The sequence below is a fragment of the Planococcus citri genome, chromosome 1 (genome assembly GCF_950023065.1).
Source record: "Planococcus citri chromosome 1, ihPlaCitr1.1, whole genome shotgun sequence".
NCBI classification, from domain to species: domain Eukaryota; kingdom Metazoa; phylum Arthropoda; class Insecta; order Hemiptera; family Pseudococcidae; genus Planococcus; species Planococcus citri.
Genome location: NC_088677.1, coordinates 50,976,663 through 50,996,191, shown reverse-complemented (window position 1 = coordinate 50,996,191; position 19,529 = coordinate 50,976,663). Strand labels below are relative to the sequence as shown.

The following is a 19,529-nucleotide window of genomic DNA, read 5'->3' as shown; positions in this document are numbered from 1 at the left end:
TTTTCTAATCTTGACTTTTATTGCGGTGTCCAATACAGGAAGCTAAGAAACGCGAAGAAGAAGAACGTCAACGCAAGGAAGCTGAACTAAAATCGAAATTGGAAAAAGAAGAAGCGGAACGAAAGGCTAAAGAAGAAGCAGAAAGGTACGAATATTTATTCATATCTAAGATGTTACGACATTAAAAATATTATGGAAAAAATGAACGCAAAAAAGAAAATCTTCGTATTTTTTTACCTAATTTAGAACTTTATGGAACAATTTTAATCAATTTCACATTTTTCACCATTATTACTGTACACAAGTAGAGTTACATTTCTAGGGTATGGATATGGAATTAACTGTTCTCTAACTACGCTTTGTATTTTCATAACTGAAGGACTAATTTTAGTTTTTTTTCACGTTTGAAAGAAAAACGATTAATTTCAATATGAACCAAGTAGTAATTCGATTTTTTTTCTCGTAGACAAAGAATAGAAAAAGAAGAAAGACAAAAAAAAGAAGAAGAAGCCAGACTAGTTAGAAAGAAACGCGTTGAAGATATCATGTCAAGAACGCGTGCCAACAGAAGCACTCCTAAAGCTACACCAACTAAGGTAAATTGGAAGTTCAACTAACCATCATGTTCTTAAATTTTAGCAATTTAAACAAAAGACAGGCGTAATTGTATACTTTTGACTCGATAAAATTCTCCAAGTCGGATCCTAAGAGCCTGTTATCATACGAGAATGTAAATTCCATCAATTCTAAATCGTTTGATCGTTAACTTGAGCTCGGTGTTTGAAAATTCACAATTTATTTTTTCTAATTCAATTCAAATTTTGATGCTATCCAACACCGAAATTAATGAAAATGAACAGTTTTCTTACTCAATTCCACTTTCAGGAGTTGTATACGGTACTCAACATTTTCGCATCTCAAGTATTTTTGAAACGTCGAGTTTTCAATTTTCAAAAATTGTCAAAAGTATAGAAATCAAGAAGGGATGCAAAAGGTTTTTGAGTACATTTTTGCTCGATTGTAATCAAAATATTCAAAAGGTTCTTTTGTTTCAATTTTTTTCAAAAAAAAGGTCGGAAATACTCGTACCTGATTCAAATTTTTGGCTGAAATATAAAAGTTTTGGTGTGGTAGACATCGAAAAAATTGTGATTTTTTTTGTCGAAATGTCACTGATTTAATTGATTTGGTCGATTTTCGATGCTTTTAATTCGTTTTCATTACCAAGTATGTGTTTGGCTTTCAATCCATCATAAAAACGCTAGCTAGGCCCTAGGTGTATATTTTGTTGAAAATTAATCTAAAATTATTATTTCTTAACTTATTGTTTGAAGAGTGTTTGAACCAGTTTTAATACATTATTTCACTAGAAAGTTCCAAACTTCCCTGTACTCGAATATGAATTCTGAGGACAACATCAAAACATGGCATAAATTTTCTAGAATGACTATGAATGTAATTCTATGACAATTTTGACATAATTTTAATGAACAAAAAAACATATCAATTTTTTGTATCAGATACCTAGTCGTAGACTAGCAAAGATAGGTTTAGTAATCTAGCATAAAAAATGTTGCCAATTTTTCGTGCTTTCCGGCATACGCATATGGAATGGAAAAATTAAGATAGCCATCCCTGATCTATTAAAAGAAATTTGTTCTTGATTTTTTTTTGGTAATTTCTTCAGTATGAATGTTGTAATTATTGATTGTTTGATTTTTTTGTGATTCGATAGAATCAAACCTGATTATTTTTCCTGGTTTATTTTTATTTATTTATTTTTTATTAATTTACAGGATAACAATAGTGAGAATAATGAAGAAAATTTGAATGGTGTTAATAACAAGGAGATCTTTGATAACACTAATAATAACTCGAATGAGCAATTCCTTATATCAGAACGAGGCGAAAACGGTTCCTCGAATAATCTAAATTCAAAACAAAACGGTGTTCATTCTGTGTACGTATATTTCTTTTGTAGTGAATCTCATCGATTATGTCGATGTAATTCGGTAGAATGACTTCAACTCTTGCTTTCATTTTCTTTGCAGAACGCCCTCAAACGTAACCAGTAATTTACTAGATTTGTCAGATTTCGACGTCATAAATACGAATATGATATCTGGAGCGACGGTTTCCTCTCAAATAATAGATATACCAGTGGGAAAAGATAATTATAATTCAAATAAACAAGATATTTCGGGTTAGATTTCCATATGCTTTTAAAAATCAAATACCCTGAAAAACAACGTTCGTATTCTAATACTTTGTTATTTCTCATTACAGATTTACTATCGTAAATTATCGTTTAGAAAAATATTTGTGCGGTTATCGAATGAAAATCAAATGTACGCGAATTTGATGCGCGTATCTCGAGAATGAGAAAAAAATAAAAATCCGAACGTATGAATTCGGCGTGGCGCCGGTATGCACTCGTAATCAATATTGCTCATCGCCGAAATCCAAAGTTATGTGTACTATTTTTATTATTCAACGCTTGTTCGTAAATTTTTTTTCATTGATCGGCGATTATTTTTTTTTTAAATCAACGCTTTTTACACCGTTATTTTATTTGTGTATTTGACATACTGTTTTGCAGTTGATGTTGTGTAAGTATATAAATGTATAATTCATTTTACAGTTGATTCTACGAGTATTTTTTTCTTCTCTTTTTTTTTCTTTCGTCTAGAGTCACATATCGCGTACGCGCTTTGAAATGTTTCTATAGTTTTGACTGATAACTTAATCTTTAAAAGCGGTTTTATGTAGAATGATTGTGTTTTAAAACTTTTAATTAATTTATTTATATTTTCATAGAAAATTTTTTTGGTAGGTATGTGTACTAATAAATACTGCAAGAACGTGTATAAAAATTGCATTATTGTTATTGTAATATTTTTAACATGATTGATCGCGCTTAAAATGCTATAATCATTAAACTTGTTTTAACTACGGATATTAGAATGAATATATTTATTTTTTTATACAGACGACGTTTTTGTTTTCAGCACATGTGTAAGATAAATTACGAATGTACCACTCGAATGATTTGTTGTGATACAGAAAACGTGTTCTTCGAATGAAAAATTAGTATATTAGAGATATCGAGATTGTCTTTTACAATGTCTGTAGTGGTGGAAAAACCTAGCTCCTTGTTTCATTTTTTGTTTGGATTTCAAAAAAATGATGATCTAAAATAAAGCAAAAGTGAAAGGAAACTTTTCAATGTAATCGAAAACCCTTTGGTAGCCGATCGGTTATAGACATGCAATTTACAGAACCAGTCGTATCATCAAGATCTCCAAGGAGTTGATGACAGAATTGAAAATCAAATTGGTCAAAATATAGGAGCAAATTAGCAGGGGCGGATGGGGCACGTTAAAGTTACCGGGATTTGGCGCCGGTGCTGATGCGACGCCAGCTATTTTTGGGGCGATGATTTAAGGGGGGGGGGTGACGAAGGAATAAGATCATGTGATTCATGTGTACTTTTTTTGAATTTTTTTACCTTGAATATTTTCGCCAATGTTGACATTTTGAGGGGGGTACAAAAATTACAAATCCGTCAGCTTTTAGAGGGAGAAAAAAGGCAAAAAGTTGCTGATTTTTTTAAAAAATTGAACAATTTGACGAAATTGAAATTAGTGTAAGTATTAGATTTATTTACTGAATCAAATTAGAATTTTGATGATGAATTACTAAAGTCAACCTAAGTACGTATTCGTAAAAATATAAACAAAATTTTGAAAAATTCAGAGTTTTATGACTAAAAAATAATATACTTACAACTACACTAAATTGAGCCAATTAAGTTAGATAAAATAGGTATGAAACGGTTAACATTTTGCCAGAGTGGAACAATCAGGGCGAAAATTTTGGAAAATCCAAACTTAAAGGGTGTAAAAAAAAGTTATTTTCACTACTGAACGTGCAAACTTTGGAGCTGATATCATCTTGGGTCACATTTTCAAAAAAAAAAAACAAAACACATTGGCCCGAGCAAAGCGAGGGCGAAAGCTTTTGAAAATTTTCATTTCGAGATGCCTAAAAACGAGGTTTTTCAAATGCAAGAAGTTTGTTTTTTAGTTTTTTAAATTTTAGAATTAGAATGATATTTTTTTAGGAAGGTAATAATTTTGAAAAAAAAAGAGAACAAGCTCGAGTGAGGGCGAAAGCTCTTGCAAATTTGTATTTCGAGGAGAGGCATAAAAACGACGTTTTTTTAATGTGAGAATGAAGAGTTTATTTTTTGGCTTTAAAACCTAATTTTTTTTAGAAATTTTCATCTGGATTCTGAAAAAGAAAATAAAACAAGCCCGAGCGAAGCGAGGGCAAAAGCTTTCGAAAATTTGCGTTTCAAGAAGTAAAAAATAATGGTTTTCTTTTATAAGAGCTACTTTTTCTGCGCTGCTGCGGCGCCGAATTCGAGTCAAAATCAGCGTAAAAATTGGCGCCGAAATCCAATTTTTACCGGGATTTTTCCCGGTTCCCTCTTATGGCCCATCCGCCCCTGCAAATTAGTATCAAATAGATGGATTTCAAGGCTTACTGGCTCCAAAAAAACGTATAATATTACGTTTAGATTTTATGAAAATCAAAAGGAGAAACTTCCTTTGTTTCATTGTGTTTTTAGAACGTTTTCACACATCGAACATTACAATGCAGGAGCGAGGGAAAGAGGACCTAAATGTCATACGGAGAAATACAAAATATTTTGAACCGATAGCGATTTCGAGGCGAGGTAGAAAAAATTTGCTAATGATCCTAATTTCCAATGCAGGGCAGAGCACAGAATTATATTTGTTTGAATTTTTCGAAGCACGAATTTGATATTATTTCGACGCTAACACCAAACAGGTTTTCTTAGTGAGAGGGGAGGATCTGAAAATGTGTTCAAAGCCCATGTAAGGTATCAAAATATATTCTTGAGCCTCCCAAGAATGTCTTTGATACGATTTCGGATTTAAAAAAATTTCCAAAATATGTACGTTTTAATCAAATTCTGAGATAGGCAGCTTTTTTTATGGTACACTGACAGGTATCCAAATCTGCCGTGGTATCGGCTCACAACCACAGTACCAACAGTTCAATACGGTTATTATAATGCACAGAAAAAAATTCTAAAAAGTATAAATTAATATTTATCGGTTAAAATGAACAACAAAATCTTACAAAGATTAATTTTGACATTCAATATCCAACAAGGGAGAAGATGAAGTCGATTCGATAAAACCAATTTGTACAAAATACAAAATAATAATTTCAGACCTGTGATACAATTCTACATGAAAATAATGATAAAATTTACGCAACAAACATTACAACAAATCTTCACCTATCTTGGAAATGTGAAATGCTGGTTTCAAAAAAACCTGAAACAGGATTAATTTTCGCATTAAATCTTTTCTGTTCAAGGAAATATGTATTAATAATTTAGGCATTATTAGAGCAGTTACTTTTTCGTTTGATTTTGCTTCCTTTACTCGTAATTTTTTCTTTTTCTTTCTCTTTTTCTTTTTTATTGGCATCTTTCATAGCTTTCTTTTGTGCAATTTTTTGTTTCCTTGAATTTTCTTTGAACTGATTGACTTTTTCGTCTTTTAGTTCTGAAACATAATTTACAAAGTAGTTGGGTATGAATCGCATAAACGAAACATAATCATTACCTTAAGATAAACTCAACTTACGTAATTCTTTCTCGAGTAAATCTATATTGAAATTTTGTTTGCATGATAAGGCTTTCAAAATTAACTCGGGACTGGTTTTTTCTTCTTTTTTGAATTTACGTTTCATACATTTTCTGGTTCGGCCAGGGAATAAAGTTGCCATTAATGTGAAATCCGTACCGACTGTGCTCAACACTTTATAAAATTTCAACGTCTCTGTAAAATGAAATATATTTTCGATAGGAAAAAGACGAATTTTATTAATTAATTGATATAGATATCATTAAATACCATGAGGGCTCCACTGCTTGCGAAAACTATTTCTTTTATTGTACGAAGTATAACTCAAGGCGCATTCTTCAACAACTTCAGAATTGGCTAGTGCGTTTCTGGCCTCAGATACACCAGTTTGTTCGATAACCTTGATAAGAAAAAACATCGGTAAGTACAAGTAGATGCAATATACGTATTTATGTTTTTTATACGATGTGCCTAGACACAATATATAAAGTACAAGATGACAGTAAAAAAGTGTTTACCAAACTATCCATATCAATGATCACTTCTCCATCTGCGCCTACTTTCAATTTAGGAACGGGTAAATTTTGATTTTTTTCTTCTTTCGACTCCGTTGTTGGTTTCAAGTCTTCTGTAGGTTCCTCTTTTTTCATCCTTAAAATTGAGCCAAAATTAATGACCAAATAATTATAATGAAACAATAAAAAAGTTTAAATCTTACTTCGATTTCTTATTGTTGGTTTTAGATTTTTTGGATTCCTTTGTTCTGAAAATAGTCAAGAGATATAATAAAAACCTATAAATTCGAAAATATTTCAAAAATTGAATACATACTTGGGATCTTTTTGTTCAGTTTCACTTTCATCTGTTTTTGAGCTAAAGAAAAAAATACGATATAAGAATTTCACAATATCTTACAAAAACAAGATTCAAATTTTTCGAAAAAAAAAACTCACTCGGAAGAAAAACAGATTTTATCGTGAATTAAATCGTACATCGTTAATTTTTGCTTTTTTTCGGTGGGCTTCTCCTTTTTTACTGGTTGAGTTGCCCTTTTTCTGAAAACAAACAGCTGTATTGCATAAAAATAATCAAGTAATCACTAATGGGATCCCTAGTAATTATCTAAATGAAATCATACCTCACAATTGGTTTGGAAACTAAAATTTCCAAATCGGAATCGTTATCGGAGAAATCAAGAGGATCGTCTACATCAGCTTCTTCGTCATGCATATCCGCGACGGTGCTTGCAAGAGAATCGTTAGTATCACAGACATCGACGAAATTCGTATTTACAGACAATTTAAACACATTCGAGGCATTCTTGTTTGAATTATTTGCTTCTTTCGTGGAAGAATTATCGTCTAATATATTACATTGAATTTCGCCGATCACTACATTGTCAACTGATTCGGTAGATCCTTCGAATATACGTAGATTAATATCAATATCGCGATCTGAAGTTTCGTCTACATCTTCGTTACTTGCCTCGCTATCACTTTCATCGTTTTGTTCTAGTTCTTTCAATTTATTAATTCTTTTAGCATGACGAGCAATTTGATTTCTCGAATAAACACTAGGTAATTCTTTCGGTTTAGGTTTATCATCGTCGCTGGTTTTAGTGTTTTTCTTCTTCGTTGGTTTACGTTTTGGCTTCACACACTTAGCTTTAGTTGATTGTTTTTTACCACGCGATTTCTTGGCCTTGTCTGGCTGTTCTGGAGAAGATGATCCAGAAGGTGTTTCTTCAGATTCTTCAGTAAGTTCAGATGGAGTTTCATCATGTACGGAGTCGAAGGTGACTACTTCGATTTCTGGCTGTGTAGAACCTTCGGTGTTTGAAGTGGAGTTTTCAATGGGAGCAGTATCAGGTGAGATAACTTCGATTACGATATTACTATCGTCTGAGTGGACAATATCGACGTTTTCATCCATATGCGGTATTTCGTCCAGGCATTGACTTTGACTAGAATCATCCCACTCAATAACATGCTCGATTAAATCAGTACTACTCATAACGATAATGTTCAAGTTACGCCAAATAATATGTTTGAAAACATTCCTTATAGATCCATTACTGAAAAAGGCAGTTAGCTGTACTCACAATTACAAAATTTGCATTACTTATATCACCGGAAACCGAACAAAACAAGGAACAACATCGTGCAAATTGTTATCACGCCGTAGCTTCGAGCATCAAAAAATTCTAGTTTTGTAATGACGTCATGGTAAGGGGTTACCAAAATGTGTCGTTGTTCATCTTCGGCGTCTTCGTCGTGAGCCACGGTGCGCGAGGGGATGCGGAACCAAGCAAATACAAAATAAAAACCCATTTTTTAATTTTTTATGATGAAAATTGAAGAGAGGGTAATTTTTTGCATCGAGTTTCAATTAAATATTTGAGAAAAATCATAATGCCAACGCATAGTTTTCATTCAAAAATCCATTTCCAAGGTTATACCTTACCTATACCGAATAACACTGGAGATGATCAATGGCTGAGAATTGGGAGTGAATTTTGCTAATTGAAACCAATTGGATTTTTTTCGAACATCTTTAAATACAATTACCTTCCAATGTTACAATTTTCAAACTTTTACATCATTATAGCGATAAATAAAACACTCATTTGCGTGAAACTTGCTTTAATCAGTATAATATTATAATTAAGTACGAAAAAATTAAAACAACAATCTTCGAACAATTCAATACTAATAATAGAAAACAATATGAAAAATGGGGGTAAGAGTGAAATTAACAGTATCTTAAGTACAGTAGTTTTTAAAAAATGCTATCAAGTATTCGAGCATTATAAGCTCATTATTGATTGTAGGTACGTGCGTTGAAATTCACGTTAAATAGTTTCGAATACGATCTACGTATAAATCACACCACTTCAACGTTTACGAAAAAACTTTCGAGTCGTACTTTGAAAGCCATTGGTTTTTATGTACTCCCTCTTTAACGATTTTTTTGCCGCTATGAAGCACCTCGGCAACTTTAGCGACAATAGGATCAGCTCCAATAGACGTGGCTGCGATCACTTCGTCGTCTTTTAAATAATACGTTACGAATTTGAAATTTTCTAGGTCACCAACAGTAATAGCTTCGGTAAAACCATGCCCATAACCTGAAAAACAATCCATTTTAAAATCACAATTGAAGCAACCGCTTGTCTTGTGTTTGCAGCATATTAGGCAGTCCCAAAACGAAAAAATATAACGTTTAGCAGAATTACCCGAGTATCGCAAGTTGAAAGAAAACATAGCCGAAAAGAAGAATGGTACAGATCTTATCGGTTCTTGTTTTCCTAGCATATTCAGAGCAGCGATTCTGCCATGATGTTGAGCCAACTGCCAATGACCAATGCTCGCTTTAACATTTTTCGATCCATGAACCGGGGCGTTACACGTGTCACCACCAGCAAAAACACCATCGAGGTTTGTTTGTAAATACTGTTAAAATAAATTGATTTAAAAACTCGCACATTTTTTCGAAGTTAGTTTTCCTTATAAAAATGAAACTCACTTCGTTAACTTCAATAGCGCCGTTCTTAGTTAAAGTGACACCAGTGTCCTTCAGAAAACCTGTATCGTATTCGGATCCGATACCGACGATGCAGATATCCGCAGGTATCACCTCGCCAGTATTTAAGACTACTTGAGTTAATTTGTCATTTTCTCCTTCAAATCGGACAACATTTGAGTTATTTCTATAGGAAACTCCTCTTGATTCAAAGTATCTCTTGAATCGATCGCCTACTTCTTCTCCGAGAGTGTCCGAAAATGGTACGGAGCTCCTACCGATTACTGTAACTCTGGCTACTTTGGGGGCGCAATAGGCTGCCGATTCCATGGCTTTAAAAAAATATTCATTTTACAATTATGTTCGAATCTTCAAATTGTCAATTGATAGATTCAGTTTACCAATGAAAGATGATCCGATTATAACAACTTTGACTAATGGTCCCAATTTGGAATCGACTAGGTTACCGTCATCGATGTTTCGAATTGTGAAAATATTTTCCAATTCGTGATTTGGTATGAACGTTGGTCGGCGAGGTCTAAAACATAATTTGAAATTATTAATCGAGATGAACATACGAGAATATTATTACTGCATGCGCCATTCGAGGACTTACTTAACTCCGACACCAATGAATACTTTATCGTAAGGAAACTCTTTACCGGAGTCGGTAGAAACTATTTTACTATTAGTGTCTAACTTGGTAACTCTTTCGCCATTCATCATTTCGATATCGTTCGACTGAAAAATATGACGTGCACGAATATTCAGACTTATAGGGGAATTAAATTCATTCAAAAAAACAAAAAAAAACCCACATCATAAAATTCTTTCTCTCTGAGAATAATCTTATTGACATCCATATCCATTGCCTTATTGCTTTTTACACGATCATAAGGTAAATGTTTCTCTTCTCCGATGACAACGATTCTTCCTTTGAAGCCTTCTTGTCTTAACACTTCAGCGCACGAAGATCCAGCAGCACCTACGGATAATATTTTTTGTTATTTTCGGCTCGCCATTTTACATCTTTCACACGATTTTTTCCTTATCCTTACCTGCTCCAACAACTACGTAAGTTTGTTTCAAATTACAACTCTTGCGCACCATCGGTTTTACTTTTTTCGGTGTTTTTAAAGCTGATTTGGCAGCACATACGACTACATCACCATTTGCCAAAGTTTGAACCTGAAAACAAGGGATTCCATCCAGGCCAGGGGCTTCTTCAATATCACCTGTTTAAAATAACTTTAATAAATGAAAAAATTCTAGAACGATTCATTAATAATTCCAATATAATTATGCTTAATAAGACGGTTAATCAATAAACGACTATTCTATCAAAATTGGGTCAATATTTCACTCGTTAGAGTTCGAGTAGTTGAAGGGATATTTTTGTTACAATTTATAAATACACGATGAATATAAATGTAACCAACTAATTGACACAATTTGGACAAAACGAAAACATTCAGAAAGAATTCATGGTGTGCTACCTGTAGATACGTTGAAACACGCTCCATGAGCCGGACATCGGATTCGTCCTTTTCCTAAAGCTCCGTTCACGAGAGGAACTCCATAATGGGAACATTTTGTACCAAGTCCGTACAATTTTCCTTGTTGTTTCACTAATAAAATTTTATCGCCATCCGGGCCAAATGGAAATTCTTTCATGCTGTAAAAAGATTACAATTAGTATTTTCAATCTTTGTGTAAATGCTGTACAGAATTTCGAATTTTTACCCATTATCAGGCACGTCGGAGTCTTTACACACCACAGCCTCTATTGTTTCTTGCCCTGTAATTCGAAAAAAAAAACATTAAATGGATTTGTCAAGCATAGCACATGATAGAACCTGGATAACTTGAAATAGAGAAGATATAGATTTTGTTTCAAGTCAAGCTTTTGCACAAGAATAATCGAAATTTTCTGAGAAAATGTTCAGCTGGAAGAGGTGTGTTCTCTTTTCAAACCAATACTTCAATTTTATTGTTTTTGAAATAAAAGGAAATTTTGCGAAGGGTTACCTATACTATGGCGAGTTCAGAAGAAACAAGCATCGGTTTGTATGGGATTTTCGAATTCGAATTATCCAGGTTCCAATGTATGTACATCAAAGTGAAATCGAATTCAATGACCATGGTTCGATGATGAATTTATAGATGAATAAAACACACAAACGCACCGTTGGCCACTGTTCTAACAGCTGTGATTCCTAAATTTCGAAATATCCTCTGAGTGGAGAGTAAATTACAAGAGGCAAATAACTTCAACATGACGTTTGCGCGTATTATTATATCTAGGTACTATGAATGCTCACACATAATTTTGTTTTCCTCAATATGAACCATCTACACTAAAAACCGATTACAAATTACAAACTACATTCTGCACTTCTAAAAATATTCTTATCAAGTTATAAATATGTCAAATTCACGTTTACTGATTGAACAATTATTACGAATAAATGAAAATTTTGATGTAAGGTAGACGTACAAGTGAAATGTTATCTACTGAATGGAGAATACTCACGATCCATGGATGTTTTTGTAACTTACAAATTTTTTTTACTTATTATTGAAAACTTTTATGAGAACTTTATTGTTTCAGCTTATTCTAAACTTATTCGACAAGAACACAACCACAACCATGAAAAGTGAAAGTCTGTAATTATAAAATCGATATCGTTGGGTTGTTCATGTCGTTGTTTTGATTTTTGATTATTTGATAACAAAGAATTTTTTATGAAATTGAGAATAACCACTGGTGAACTGGTTTCCGACTCTCCGTGGTTTCGTCTTTCGTCTGCCTAGTTTTCAAACTCTTTTAGCGCGCATTTTGAATTTGGTATTCAAAGATTCAAATTGAAAATTAATTGAATAATTACTCGTTGAAAATGAAACTTCAATATTTCGTTATCATTTGCAGTCTAGACGTTAGATAACAAAAAGTGAAATTAATGATAAGAGTTATGAGACACGACTGATGACAGGAACAACGAAAATTTTAAATAAAAAAATTATTCTGTAATTTCTAAATTCAGAAAATTTTCATCTTCAGTACAACTTGCTTATTTGGTACCTATCACTCTATCAGTAGGCTATTTCTAAAAAACACCGGAGATTTAAAAGAAATAATATGTATATTAAAGAAATTTATTAGCTTACTCTTGCTTGGCTTACCGCCCATTTCTTTGTCGGATTATAATATAACTATAATTAATTAAAATGAAGAACCGAAACAATGTTTAATTAACGCAAGCACAATTTAAAGCCGATGTTTGATGCACATTCCCACCATTGCACTATAAAATAATTCTCGAGTTCTTTAGAGAAAGGAAAACCCAGTAATATTACTCATACTATATGTACGCAAGGACGGCGAAGATAACATTGCCATTCTAATTCTAAAACCAACCCAAATACGCAATTACTTTTAAAAAAAATATATATATAGTAAGAGCATATGTTCAAGAGGTGGTATTGATATGTTGCAGTTTTAAACGTCTCACGGTTAGGCATGTGAAGTGGAATTTTGCCACTTAATGATAGTTTGATACTACTGCCATTAGAATACCTATCTACTTCCAGTGATCTAATTTTCTTTGTACATTCTGCGTAAGGATATTTTCAGAAAATGAACTCTGGCACATTACCTATAAGAGGAGGAGTAGCAGTATAAAACTGCGCTTATAGCCATGTTCTATAATTAAGTACTATGGTAAGTACTAATAATTTTTTAAACTCTCAAGCTCATCAAAATGAACCTGATTAGAGGACCTAATACCTAGGCTTACGCATTTTATGGCAAAATCACGATAGAAGAATCCATAAAAAAACAATATAAGTACAATATAGGAATAGGATGAAAAAACAAGAGTACGTATGCTGATATTGCTTATTTCAAAATTGTGTATTAGGCTACTCACCAACATTTTTCAGCGAGAAATTACGTTCATGAATATTAAGATAGCCTAAGTAATTAATAAAATTGCAAGTTACTGAAAATTACGGTTGATTTTTAAATATCTCAATTTCCTGTACCAGAAACAATGGCAAAACCGTTCAAATCTAGGTAGGTATGAACGTAAATTCATAAACGAATAAAATAAGTAATGTTAGATGTTCTATTGAGTAATATTTATGTCATAGCAAGCACTGTAGGTCATTATGCCTAGACCTACCTGAATTTTTATCACATGGGCATGGACATGGACAGCATAAATCTTCCGGTTTTACTGATGATGGTGCTCCATCAATACCAGGCAATGTTTCATCCAATGTTGACTTCAAAATGAGCGATATCAATAGAATTTTAGAAGTCATTTTCAAAAAAAACCACACAGAATTCAGGGAGACATTTCAATCAGTATCCCCATAACATTATTTCGCGATGAGGTGCATTATTACTGCGAGACAAGTTCTAAACGTAGGCCTTAAAGTTATCATCTTGATGATCATATAAAATTAATCTCATACTCAATGTACTCGATAAAAATGTAGGGTAATTATTTCGGTAAGGAATGCTGTTGAATAGTTGAATACAGTCTGGCAGAGAAATTTAGTATTTACAAGCGAACACATTTCGACGATTATGAGCAAATTGAGACTAAAATATTTAGGAACTTTCTTCAAATTCGAAACGAGAATCTACTTCGCTGGATGATCGAGCCAAAATCTCAAATTCTCAATTGAAAAATTTTCAAGACTACTTCACAATATCATTATTCGTCACCCATCACCTCAATAACAACTAATAAGGAAGATCACAATATGTATACCTACATATTTACAATAAAAGTACTCTAAAAAATATCAATGATGAAGTAATCAAAATAGGAATTCACGTCCCAAAAACACATCGGCGACAATGAGAATTTCGAGTATCAACATGATAGAATAATGAAATTTATTACTTTTGAATTTTCACATACGAAGCGAACAACAATTTATACAAAACAGCGGTACAATAGAGCTACTAAACATACATCTTACAAAATACGCGAACTTATCATGCTCCAGGAGCATTTCCATCCATCTCATCCCAAATTGGCATCATATATACAACGTACAGCGGATAAGACAACATTCCAGCGCAGAATAAAGTTCCCATGAACATTTTTTCCTGTAAATGATACAGATTTAGAAAAATCTTTATATGTAGTACAAATCTTTGATTATAAAAGGTACAAACTACAAAGCAATATTCTAGGTTAGGAAAAGAGAATATTTTATAAGAAAGATATATATATACGAACAGCGAAAGGAACTCGAACTAGCGGCGGTCCAGCAATTACGTGATTGAAACCATAAGCGAAGTTACGCTTCTGCGATTGCATCAAAGGACCAGCAATCCTCAATTTGTTAATTCCACTTCTTAGTAAACTCATGTTGACACTTTTCAAAATGTAATTATTTTATATTCAATAATTATTAACTTGAAGTTGAATTAAAACGTAAATTTCTTCAACTCGAAAAGTTTCAATATCAAAATATTGCAGAGAGGTCGAACTCGAAAGATGGTGATAATGATGGAGGTAGTAGGTAGTACAAAAAAACCTCACAGAGCGCTAGTTTTTTACTTTTTTTTTCAAGAATTTTAATCAGCGTTCTCTACGATCTGGATCGAAACTAATCGAAACCACTTCTCCTCCTGTACATGCCTGGCAACGAAGGTTGGTGTGCTGGGTACTTCAATATCTACAGTGCCTATTCTTCTTTTTTGTCGCTAAGCTAAGCATTATTTTACGCACGAAAGTTTAATTCCTTGTATAATGTATTGTTTTTAATGTAATTTCAAGCATTACTATCAATTAAACATTACAGAATCATTCGTAAAGGTTAAATGTATAAAATATTTTAGTTATTCGGTGTTGAAATCTTATCAGTTGACCGATTATGAAATGTTGTTGTTGAATGTATTTTACACTATTTTTCCGTTTTATGGTACGAATAATGCTTTGCATTGATTAAAGCAGCTCATTTCGACTAGTTTATGGTTCTTTTAAAAAGCAAGATATTGATGTCGACTGCTGATAAGGAATGCAGAATGAAGATTTACAACGCGTATTTAATATAAGTGAACTGCCTAATCATCGGTAAGTGATTCAAATGTCACTTTTCAATTCATTATTCTAAGCGTAGAATAAACAGCACAACACTTAAACTATCCTATTTTGTATTTTCGTTGGAATGAATGTCGATGTTTCGTCGCATCATTGCGAATTCGGGGTTCGTCAACACCTGCCGAAATCATCAGAATAGATGGTTAACAATGCGTTATCATCTATTATACTTCAATGTTGATAATGATGTTTGGCGTTAACATGAATGAACATAATTATTACATGAATTCGTTTCTTAGATCAGCTATAAGAGATGCTAAGAAATGTTAAGAGCACAATGTTTGGTAAACTGTGTGTTTTGGTTCAAATGATGTGACGCACCCCGAGAAAATGCGAGAAATTGATATTACTGATAATGGGTGTTTGCGTTCGAAAGTACAAAACTGGATGGTTTAAGTTGCACTAGCTGTTTTGCGCTGAGTATGTGTGTTTTTGAGCAGATATTAATGATTTATGATTTAATTCGTTTGTTGCATAGGTACAATGGGTTCGTATTACCGAATACCGATGATAAGTATACTATCAAAGCCAAAAAGTCATCTCCAAAACCAAAGAAGCATGCTGGACTTGATATGGTGACATCGTCTGGTAAAACCATTGTCAAACGTAAACCACGTCTGAAAAGTTGCGTCGGCAAAGGCCGAGATTCGGTGATCGTAAATGGCTTCAGCACTGTAAATAATGTATTACCAAACCAAAAAGAATTCAATTCACCATCAGACAAATACCGTAGTAATAATTCGAACAATTTCACCAAGAGCTATGAATCAAGCAATGTTAATTCCGTCGAGTCGATCAGTAGTATTCTATCGTCTTTCAGTAACGATTTGAACTCCAACTCCGGCAATCGGGTACGATTAGCAAATCCTTTGAAATATGTTGAAAATAATCATTCGAGAAGTTCCGAAGCTACAACTAGCGGAATCATATGTACCAAAAATTTCACTCCTTTTACTACCGAAAGTGAACTGAAATTGAAAACCAACCATGTAAATAATTTTACTCCTAAATTCAACAGCCCGATCACTCCGAGTAAAACTAAATTGGTTGAATTGAGGAAGAAAGATGAAGAATCACCTCTTTATTCGCCAGAATTGGTACCTGTTAAGAGTATCATGCCGAATAATCAATTCGATGAAAAGCTTGATGGTAGATTCATCGATAGAAATAAAATCGATAAAGAACCCGACAAAAAAATTGCTGATTTCAATAGCAATAATGTTTACGAAAATAAATTGTTCCTGCGCGCTAAAAAGAGAAAACAGAATCGAAGTAAATGGCAAATGGATAGCGGTACTCGTCATGAAGCTTTGCAAAGGATACGAACGTCAATAGAATTACACGAAAATTTACAAAATGATCTCTTTCCTTTAAGTAAGTATTCGAATGTTTACAAGTACTTATAAATGTATGAAGCGACTGATGTGCGAATCTGATGTCTGTTTTATTTTTAATGCAGATATAGGTGAAACTATATTCGAAAAGTCTGACAGTGATTCCTCGGAAGAATGCAACAGTACTTTTCAAAACAATTGGTTCCACAGCATGGCGGGAATCGAATTTGATGATATGAAACGAAGCTTTCGATTAAACCAGTTATATAGCGAGCTACGTCGTCAGTGGTGTCAAATAAAACAAAATAAATCCGATGCACCCATATATACGGAAAAGTTCATGAAATCTCTCGTAGATGCAGCGCGAACTCGTCCATTAGATGCGATACGTTGTTTAGAAGAACAAGAGCGACTTCAAACATCGATGTAAGATTTTGTTACCATTTCCTACCGATTGAAAATTTGTATTAATATTAATGTATATTGTTTTCTTAGGGCCGAGCCTGTAATCCTGGCGAAGAAGAAATGTGCTTTAGAAAACTGTAAAAACGTCAGCTTACCATGTATGCCTACTTGCGTTCGTCATATTCTGTATTGCGAGAAGCAAACCTTATTCGAGCAATGTCGTGTACGCGAATCGAACGATGTCCAGTGCGATAAACCTGTTTTAAATATTAGATACAATTATCCAGTTTGCTCTCTGCATTCGAAGTCAAATTTTGTAAGATTTTCTGCTTTCTATCATAATTAACTAGAAAAGTAAACATGTTGTATTAATGAGTTGGTTTTTGCTTCAGACGTTACCTGATTTTTCGCGAGAAGATATCCTATATGAAGACGTACGAAACAAAAATACCTCATCGTCATCAGATATTTATAAAATAGACTTCGACTTTACCAATGCAAACGCCACTTTAACGAAACCGTCTGTTGTAACGTCTTCCAAATTGGATGCAATTAAAAAGAAAAACCACACCGTAGCTTCTGGCAGTAAAACTAATTCTACTGTCAGAGTTACTCCCTGTGTGCCCGACAAGGTGGAAAAAATTGAAAAGAAATTCGAAAAACCGGACGTCAAGTACACGAAGAACGGTGAATTAGAACGGAAGCCGAGTGTAATCGCAAGTAATGAGATATTACGTAAAGAGGAGCCTAAACCTAACCAAACGGTACCTGCTGAAAATCAAAATTTGTTGAGAGATTGGGTCAATTTATCGGACAATCAGTTAGTCGATGCTAAAACCTTGGAGAACACCTTACAAAATGAGTTCGTCAATGGGTTCGATATTAATTCGTCAACTATACAGAGTCAAATTCAAGATATCATCAATTCCGAGTCGACCCTATCAACTGAAATGTTGATGGGTACCCACGAAATACCTAATTACATTCAGGTCGAAGGTTAGTTTAATTGTTTCAATGGTACCATAAACAAACGAGTGTTGATTTTTCTCATTCACCTGTATTATATGATGTTTCAGAAATGATAGAGGAAGTCGAAATCACCGACGAAGGCGAATTAAATGGTCCAGAATTAGTACATAGTGAAGATTTAAACGCTGTTTTGAAACAGTTACCTCCTGAAGCGTTCAATGAATTATTTTCTGGTACGTTTTCTGTGGTATGATGAAGTGTTGTTGCTGATACGTGTTATCTATGTAATCGTTGGTTGACTCGTTATGTTCATGTTTGATAACGTTAACGAGTTGAATTAATACTTGTCTGTTGTTGAATTCAATGACGAAGGGTCCTTGAGACATGCTAGCGAAGCGGGGTGTTATTTGATTTGCTGCGGTATCGAATTTCAGAAATCAATTTTTTGTCTACATGCTGTAATTAATACATTGTTGCAGTAACCTACAGGGTCGAAAAATTAGATATATCGTCAATGTGAATAGAATATTTTCGTGTAAGCTCTCTGTATTAATATTTTCAAATGGGATTTTCAGATAAAAGCGATTCGCATTGGGGTGAAACTCAAGCCTTGGAAAGAGTCATAGAAGAAATGGATGTACGAAAGTGCCCGCTCATTGATCCTTCTCTTTTATTAGAAGATATCGAACCAACGTCGTACGCCAGTTACTCGGATAATTTTGACGGAAACACATTAGCTGAAAACGTAGAATCTAGGTTTAGCAATCTAACGCCGGAAAATTGCAGTCAATCTCAGTCCTAACATATCCGTTATCGTTAATTGACTCATTTTAATGTAACGTGGTTTAATTCTAATAATTGTTAATACGCTTTTATATCATTTTTTTGTATGTATTTTTATTTACCTATTATTTAACATAGAAAGTCGTCTTTTTTTTCTCAATTGAAGGTAATATGTAGAACTTCGAACACTGTGTTATGTTAATGTGGTTGAAGGATTGTATATTCTTTTTTCTTTTTCTTTTCCTCCATTTTCCTCTTTTTTTTCAAGTGAAAACGCTACGTAGAAATTATTCTAAGGGTGTAACAGTGTTTGTTGTTAAGTTTGCCATTTTTATTAGAAGTTAATATTCCTATCAGCTAAGTCAAAATTTTTGCAACGAGTTCAATTATTTATTGTGTGCATTGTTTAACATTTTGACCTGAAAATTACGTCTTTTCTTCTTGTATGTTTGCGCCTTTGTTGTATACTATGTAGTATTAACGTTGCGAAGATTTTCACGTCGTAGAAGTTTTTTTTTTCAAATTTGTATTAAATATGAATGAGTTTATATGTATTTTTCATGTCAAAATAAACAGTATACTTGTACTACTTACGGAAGCGTTGTAATTTTTATTGAACAAACTACGAAGTTCCATTCGTGAGTACCTAATACGAGAAAATCATTTAAAACAAGTTGATGAAATTGATAATGAAACGACAAAAA

The 19,529-nt window shown here is 33.3% G+C and overlaps 4 protein-coding genes and 1 long non-coding RNA gene across 26 annotated transcripts in view; 3 read left to right on the top strand and 2 right to left on the bottom strand.

Moving 5' to 3' along the window:
• The window catches only part of LOC135832547 (MAP7 domain-containing protein 2-like), a 101,442-nt gene extending 98,452 nt beyond the window's left edge, over nucleotides 1-2,990 (top strand). For all 17 annotated transcript variants that reach the window (XM_065345874.1, XM_065345869.1, XM_065345872.1 and 14 more), the window contains 5 exons: nucleotides 39-145; nucleotides 467-596; nucleotides 1,797-1,960; nucleotides 2,052-2,203; nucleotides 2,287-2,990. In XM_065345874.1, the coding sequence (XP_065201946.1) occupies nucleotides 39-145; nucleotides 467-596; nucleotides 1,797-1,960; nucleotides 2,052-2,203; nucleotides 2,287-2,300 (567 nt within the window). In that variant the 3' untranslated portion in view covers nucleotides 2,301-2,990. The remainder of the gene's footprint in view (nucleotides 1-38; nucleotides 146-466; nucleotides 597-1,796; nucleotides 1,961-2,051; nucleotides 2,204-2,286) is intronic.
• Nucleotides 2,991-5,125: 2,135 nt separating this feature from the next.
• On the bottom strand, nucleotides 5,126-7,897 carry Bdp1 (transcription factor TFIIIB component B'' homolog Bdp1). The gene is made up of 9 exons (XM_065345892.1): nucleotides 6,826-7,897; nucleotides 6,641-6,742; nucleotides 6,519-6,560; nucleotides 6,406-6,450; nucleotides 6,206-6,338; nucleotides 5,958-6,087; nucleotides 5,688-5,882; nucleotides 5,457-5,606; nucleotides 5,126-5,372 (listed from the first exon to the last, which is right to left on the bottom strand). Exons 1-9 carry the CDS (start codon nucleotides 7,698-7,700, stop codon nucleotides 5,332-5,334), a joined length of 1,713 nt encoding a protein of 570 aa, XP_065201964.1. The 5' UTR covers nucleotides 7,701-7,897; the 3' UTR covers nucleotides 5,126-5,331.
• On the top strand, nucleotides 5,968-9,098 carry LOC135832578 (uncharacterized). Its single transcript, XR_010556330.1, has 2 exons — nucleotides 5,968-6,107; nucleotides 8,874-9,098. It is a non-coding gene; the product is annotated as an uncharacterized LOC135832578 (long non-coding RNA).
• Nucleotides 8,313-13,630, bottom strand: LOC135832555 (apoptosis-inducing factor 3-like). 6 transcript variants are annotated; one of them, XM_065345887.1, is made up of 11 exons: nucleotides 12,378-12,618; nucleotides 11,396-11,566; nucleotides 10,953-11,007; nucleotides 10,706-10,884; nucleotides 10,268-10,444; nucleotides 10,028-10,194; nucleotides 9,826-9,950; nucleotides 9,611-9,747; nucleotides 9,213-9,541; nucleotides 8,923-9,139; nucleotides 8,313-8,814 (listed from the first exon to the last, which is right to left on the bottom strand). In XM_065345887.1, the coding sequence occupies exons 2-11, from the start codon at nucleotides 11,484-11,486 to the stop codon at nucleotides 8,588-8,590; spliced, it is 1,704 nt and encodes a 567-aa protein (XP_065201959.1). In that variant the 5' UTR covers nucleotides 11,487-11,566; nucleotides 12,378-12,618; the 3' UTR covers nucleotides 8,313-8,587. The 6 variants fall into 6 exon arrangements, with proteins under 6 accessions (XP_065201959.1, XP_065201960.1, XP_065201958.1 ...); XM_065345888.1 differs by lacking the exon at nucleotides 12,378-12,618 and adding an exon at nucleotides 11,743-12,108; XM_065345886.1 differs by lacking the exons at nucleotides 11,396-11,566; nucleotides 12,378-12,618 and adding an exon at nucleotides 13,394-13,630.
• A 1,270-nt stretch (nucleotides 13,631-14,900) lies between these two features.
• LOC135832549 (uncharacterized) lies at nucleotides 14,901-19,418 on the top strand. The gene is made up of 7 exons (XM_065345879.1): nucleotides 14,901-15,307; nucleotides 15,813-16,708; nucleotides 16,794-17,094; nucleotides 17,164-17,389; nucleotides 17,466-18,069; nucleotides 18,150-18,275; nucleotides 18,618-19,418. The coding sequence occupies exons 1-7, from the start codon at nucleotides 15,252-15,254 to the stop codon at nucleotides 18,842-18,844; spliced, it is 2,436 nt and encodes an 811-aa protein (XP_065201951.1). The 5' UTR covers nucleotides 14,901-15,251; the 3' UTR covers nucleotides 18,845-19,418.
• The last annotated feature ends 111 nt before the right edge of the window (nucleotides 19,419-19,529 follow it).